This window comes from Hibiscus syriacus, unplaced genomic scaffold (assembly GCF_006381635.1).
Source record: "Hibiscus syriacus cultivar Baekdansim isolate YM2019G1 unplaced genomic scaffold, ASM638163v2 tig00110303_pilon, whole genome shotgun sequence".
In the NCBI taxonomy this organism is placed as follows: Eukaryota; Viridiplantae; Streptophyta; class Magnoliopsida; order Malvales; family Malvaceae; genus Hibiscus; species Hibiscus syriacus.
This window is the reverse complement of record NW_024062672.1, coordinates 27,843-34,264: the sequence shown is the minus strand read 5'-3', so window position 1 is coordinate 34,264 and position 6,422 is coordinate 27,843. Positions and strand designations below refer to the sequence as shown.

At 34.4% G+C, this 6,422-nt stretch overlaps 1 protein-coding gene across 1 annotated transcript; it reads left to right on the top strand.

The window, feature by feature from the left end:
- Positions 1–1,764: 1,764 nt before the first annotated feature.
- On the top strand, positions 1,765–4,274 carry LOC120116811 (probable protein S-acyltransferase 16). The gene is made up of 7 exons (XM_039137230.1): positions 1,765–2,134; positions 3,049–3,141; positions 3,232–3,333; positions 3,414–3,488; positions 3,565–3,663; positions 3,761–3,856; positions 4,087–4,274. Exons 1-7 carry the CDS (start codon positions 1,862–1,864, stop codon positions 4,192–4,194), a joined length of 846 nt encoding a protein of 281 aa, XP_038993161.1. The 5' UTR covers positions 1,765–1,861; the 3' UTR covers positions 4,195–4,274.
- The last annotated feature ends 2,148 nt before the right edge of the window (positions 4,275–6,422 follow it).

The window sequence follows — 6,422 nt, the reverse complement described above, 5'->3', positions numbered from 1 at the left end:
TGTTTTTGAGTTTTTGCTTGAATTACCTTACCATGTGATGGATTCTATAATTTTAATTTTCCATTCAATACCCTGTCAAATTGTTATTAGTCTCACTGATACAATGAGGGTTTCCTACTGTCAGTTGTTTTCCCTTGTAACATTCTTTCGACATGAATGCTTTAATTAGTGAAAATTAATTGTTATCTTGAAGAACACTCTGCCTTAGAATTTGGTTTTTAGCCCCCCCCCCTCCCCTCATAACACTCTGTTCTTGTGGTGCAAGATTTTTTTCCCAGTCAGACATTGACTTCTTCAGTAAATGTGAGTTTGAAAGGGTAAAAATCAGTATGCCAGTGATGCATTATGTTATAAAGTTTATGTAGGAGAAAGGCAATCAAGAACTTCAGCAGTGCACAAAATCTTAGAAAGCAGATATACTAAACTCAAAACAGAACATGGTGTGGGATGTTTTATGGAGTGTACATACTGAAACTATTGCATTTCCAGCACTTTTTAGTTACAGTTGTCCTGATGTTTTTGTATCATCTTCATTCTTTGCAAGCTATTGAGGTAACATTTTCTATGTTCTTTCATGGTATTATTCTTGATTTGGAAGGCTGGTTAAAGTCTCTTATTATGACGTACGTTGTAATTGGTGTGGTCTGGTTGATACACTGTTCTTGTGATATTGTTGCCAAGCTATGTAATTGGATTGCGGCTTGTGATGTGGAGGTCCAATTTTGAGCCATTGGATTGTTTGATTTATTGTGAACAGGATGTTATTGTCTACTAGCTTAGCCACTGCTGAGTCTCTGCATGACTTGTAAAAGGAAATGTAGGCTTTATTACAGAAGTTATCATCAAATATTCATAAAATGATTATCCCAAAGTAAAGATGGATTGAAGTAACAAACACCAACTCAATTTTCTTACAGAATAAATTGTATAAACCAAATAAACTGAATAAATCAGGCATTAAACTTAGCTCCATTTCTATACCTTAAATTAACTGACGATTTTCTTTATATTGTCGTATGTGGCCGGCCGGTTCTGTGGTTTGGGGGTTAGAGTCAATTTATACGGAGGGATCGAATCAACCAAATGAATAAAATGCCAAATTTATGGTAAGGTCAATCTGAAAATAACAGGAACAATCAGGGCATTGGAGAAAAAGAAAAAAAGTTAACGGCATTGAACCATCAAGAATCCTAGCTGTATAAAATTATAGGTTTAATATGCTAATTGACCCCTGAGCTTGATAATGTTTCTCAACTTAGTATCCAAACCATTTTTAACCACTTGGGTGTCTAATCTTGGCAATCATTCTCAAAGTGGTATCTATGATTAACGTCATTTACTTTCGACAGGCTAACATTAAAATGAGAATAATTGCCCAAATTAGACACAAAAGTGGTATTTATTTACAATTTAATATCTAAACAATTATAAATAAATACCAAGTTAATATTAAATTGTAATAATTTGAGAACAATTGTTAAGTTGAGATATCAAAGTAGAAAAAAATAAATAAATGGCATCAAGCATAGGTTCCATATTGAGAACAAATGTCAAGTGTAGCTGTTAAAGTGGTTCCAAAAATATTTGAAGTATCAAGTTGAAAAAAGTTATATTAAGCCAAAATGATAATATAACAGTCTTTTCCCAACAGAGACCAACCTCCAAATCAAAAGCTTAAACATTTCTCCGCAAAATTCCTTCGAAGAGGAAAACATTTCTCCGCAAAACGTAACTTTTTGTTTTTTTTTTTTTTAAAAAAAAAAAGAGATCACATTGATATCAGCAGCACCGGAAACGCTGACGTTTTTCACGGCGGTGCATCCTCAACTTGTCCGAACATTATATAGTAAACAGCTAAATCATGAGGCCGGGCTTCAGCTTTTCCTTCCCCGTAACTGTTGTTGTTTCTGTCATCACTTTTGTTTACTTTTGTACGGTCTTCATTTTCATTCACCGCTGGTTCGGTCTAATGACCTCCCCCGGAATGATTAACGCCCTCGTTTATACTGGTATTTCCGTCATGTGTGTGTTCAATTACGCCGTTGCCATCTTGGCGGATCCCGGTTGGGTTCCTTCTGCTTACATGCCCGACATCGAAGATTCCAAAGTTTCTATCCATGAGATCAAACGCAAGGTAGGGTCATAAAATCCAATGTTTTCCTTTGTCTGGTAAGGTTGCTTATGTTTCCCGTCCGTGATTTTCTTTTTCCTCTAAATAAGTTTATTTTTTTTATGAAAATGGTTAATGTTTGCCATTTGAATTTGCTAGAAATAATAGAAAACAATATTGGGGTTATTGCATGCAAAAGAAAAAAAAAACCTTTGAGGAAGATGGATGGGGGGCATATATGTAATTGTCTGGCTGAATGGCAAGTCTTACCAAACTAGTATTTGTTTTAAGAATACCCTTTGAAAATCCGAGTAACCATTGCCCAACAACATCTGGTATAGAAATAGAACCCTCACAGGAGGCCAATCCTCCTGTTCTGCAAAGATGCCAAACAAGGAGATGAGCAAAATACATTCTCAAAAGTATTGCTACTTATTTATCAAACATGTCCGTTTTTAGATATAACTAGGGTTTGTGACTCTCCTTCCCAATAACATCGTCTCTAAGCTTTCAACTTGTATTTATGGTACTGAAAACATAATTACTTCTTGAGTTTGGGGAAGAAACCACAATAAATTATTGCCCCTGAGTTGCTCCTGCATTCAGGGTTCTGACTCATTATAGCATCACCATGGTTGGTTTCTATACTGATCTTAGTATCTGCTATTTGACGCTAGCTGCATACATCGTTCTGGTTAGGATGACACTCGCTTTCATCGAGGACTCTGTAACTACTGATACATCGATCTATTGGCATAATCAGGGGAAGTATTTCCATCGTGTGTCACCGTTTCAATTTTGTTGTTTGTTTAACGGCTAACTTCTAAGCATATGTCTTTGTGGCTCATGTTTGATCTAACTTATGAATGTACTCAATGAATTGTCTTCAACAGACTTGTGTTTTGGAGTTAAAATCATTTGTTTAAAATGTTCCATAGGGAGGGGACTTGAGATATTGCCAAAAGTGTTCTCATTTTAAGCCTCCTCGTGCACACCACTGCCGTATTTGCAAGAGCTGCATTCTGAGAATGGTACGTGCAATCTATATTGTTATTATCATTATTCATGCATGTACTCGAATGTCCTCGATAATGTGCTAAAGTTCTCTTCTTGATTATAAGGATCACCATTGCGTTTGGATTAATAATTGCGTCGGTCATGCCAATTACAAGGCCTTCTTTGTCTCCGTTGTGTATGCCGTAATTGCTTGCTTCTATTCTCTGGTATGTCCTATCACAATAACATATCTATTTTCACCGAGTTCTTGAAACCGTTTGGTCATTTCTATTCTCTTAATTGTCAGGTTTTACTTGTCGGTAGCCTTAACATCGATTCCCGAATCAATGAGCAGCAGAGAGATTCTTTCAGAACCGTATATGTAACGTCGATGATTATCGACCCTATAGAGCTAGAACTCACCATATTAGTGCTATGCTCATGACTTGCATTTTCAGGTTGTTTCTGGACTGTTTCTGCTCCCATTCAGTGTGGCCTTAAGCGTTTTGCTGGGTTGGCATATCTACCTCATTTTGCAAAACAAGACCACAATTGAGGTAATGAGAGTGTTACATGTGCCGTATGTTGTTAATTTTCAATTCTGATCTTGAATTGCTAAACATTTCCTTTTTGTTTTTGTTCGAAATTCAGCAGTATCATGAAGGGGTGAGAACTCTGTGCCTTGCAGAGAAAGGAGGAACTGTGTACCAGCATCCATACGATCTCGGGACCTATGAAAATCTATTGTCGGTAATCACCAGTAACGGAACTGTTATCTTGTCGGATCGGAGAAGGCCTCATTTTCTTGTTGTTAGCTTTAGATTGTAGCCACTGAGTGTTCATATATCCCCAATCCTGTATATCTTAAGTGGCCTTGATATGCAGAGTTTTAGTACTCCAGCTGACCGAGACTAGATTGAACGTCGTGAACTTGGTGCATTCAACACTAATTTCATCTGTTTTCCGTCTTGTTGTTTCAGGTATTGGGCCCAAATATCTTCTGCTGGATATGCCCCACAACGAGACACATAGGTGACGGTCTCCACTTTCAAACATCCTACGATACCATTCCCGCCGTATCAAAATGAAGTCTCGCTTATATTTGACAGCGTGTTGTCGAATATCAAAAGCTGTCGATGCTCGGGGGATTGATGAACGCTTACGTCGTCATCACATACTGTAACATCCTCAACCCGGTTTAGTCGGGAAAGAGAGACTAGGACACGAGTGTTCATCGCTTTTGAAGCTGTTGCTGGGAGTGGCAATTTGGAAAGGTCCACTGTCCATAACCAGGCAATGCAAATCTCCAAAGCAATTAGAATAAGAAATATGACTTGTTGGGTTTTACTTTCACCCTTTTTTGAGTTTTTTTTTTACTCATTGTCCATTAAAAAGGGCATCAATGTAGAAACTTACATAAATCATGTACAAGAAAACTGTAAAATCCTTGTAACCCTAAAATACAAACAAAAGTTATGGTAATAATTGGCACTTTTCATGAATTTAGCCCTTTTTTGTCTCCCAAAAAGAGTCAGGTTTACATTTATTTATGTTCATAATATGTTTTAAATATACAAATATTGATTTGGAAAAAGCTTTCTCAATTTGATTCTCATTTCAAAAACTGGAAATCAGTCCCCTGCATCAGTCGCTGATTCAAGAGGTGAAGATTTATCTTCCTTCCAGATATGATTAGCTTAGTGAATTTATTCATAAAAAAGTATCATTTTTCTTAAGAGGACTTACAAAATCAATAAATTTTAACAAAAAATTCCCAGAAATATGATAGTTAAAGAAGCAAATTTTGGAAGCTCTTATGGCAACTCTATGCTAGGAACTCTACATTCTTTTTTGAGTTGATATTTTAAATATATATATTAATAAAAAATATTTTAGTGTATTTTTATCAATGTAAATTATATATCAAAATATCATATTAATAAAAAATTATAAATCTTTAAAATTCATTTGTTTATAGAAAAAATTAAGGAAATAAAATAAACCGACAATAATGTTTTATAGAATTATGACTAAATTTTTATTATGGAGATAAAAATTCATGAACAAACATAATAAATATAGATGTTTGAAATAAAATCATAAATATAAATCAAATTGAAAAATATTTGAAAAAATAACCTTCAATTGAAATGAAATTAAAAGTAGAACACTTAATAATTTGATTGAACTCCTAACTCAAAAAAGATGAACAACCACACAAGAAAAAATACAAATTTTTTTTGTATCTTGATTAGAGATGAGAAAAGAAAATAAATTTTCATTTATTTAAAAATAAAATAATAATAGAAAAATGAATGTTAATTGTTTTTAATAAATTATATTCAGCTAGTTTTTAAATTCTAAAATTGTGTACATGTGTTTTGAAATAACCGAATTTAATTTATTATATATATATATATATTATTTAAAAAAATTGTGAGTCCTTTAATAGTTTTGCCATTGTGGATTCAGTTCCTTTAGAGGCGGTATTACTGTTGTTGCTACACTTACATTATAGAGGTAATGTTGCATCGGTCGTCGAGATCGAAAAAGAGAAGGTCAAAAAGAAGGAAAGGTTTGATGATGATGAAATGGATTTAGGGGTTGTTTGTTTATCTCTTAATGGAACCATTCAGCGCTGAATGTTGTACCGTTCAACATTCAGCGCGTTTGTTTCGCACCTCTGAAAGATTCAATGCTGACTGATTCAGTACAGAAGTACATTCTGAATGATTCAGAGCCAGTAAACAAACATCATGTCACATTCAGAGCTAATTCATCCAGAGCCTCTGAATCATTCAACACTTAATCATTCTGAAGTAAACAAACAACCCCTTACTAACGATAAAAATATATTAAAGGATTTAATATTTAGTTTTGGTGTCAATGTATTATTGGAGGAACACCAAATTCCTCCAAAAAGATACCAAAAATGAGGTAGAAGAATTTTGTTGGTAGCCATAAAGAGATTATCATTGTCACTCCTCCTAATACCTCAACCAAGGATAGAATGAGGAATAGGAGAGAATGATTTCTTTTAATTTAATTTTTTTTTTATATTTTTAATATATTTTTTAAAATTTTTATTAAAATATATTTTTATAAAAATTTTATCTAAAACTCACCCAAAATATTAAAAAACACAAATTCAACACCATTTATCAAATATGTACCGAACTAGCACCCTTCTGACAGAATAAGGGGAGGTGTGTTTCACAAAACGTGCCTTGCTAATGTTGAGGGAAGGCACGTTGTAAGGGACACGCCTTCCATGGGTTTATCCTGATTTGGCGTCACAGTGGAAGACTCGTTTCAA

Bases quoted from the DNA above. Each gene is read 5' to 3' on its own strand.
- LOC120116811 (XM_039137230.1), top strand. From the start codon at position 1,862: ATGAGGCCGGGCTTCAGCTTTTCCTTCCCCGTAACTGTTGTTGTTTCT. The intron at 3,334-3,413 runs GTATGTCCTATC...CTTAATTGTCAG, and splicing joins TTGCTTGCTTCTATTCTCTG to GTTTTACTTGTCGGTAGCCT. The intron at 3,664-3,760 runs GTAATGAGAGTG...GAAATTCAGCAG, and splicing joins AAAACAAGACCACAATTGAG to TATCATGAAGGGGTGAGAAC.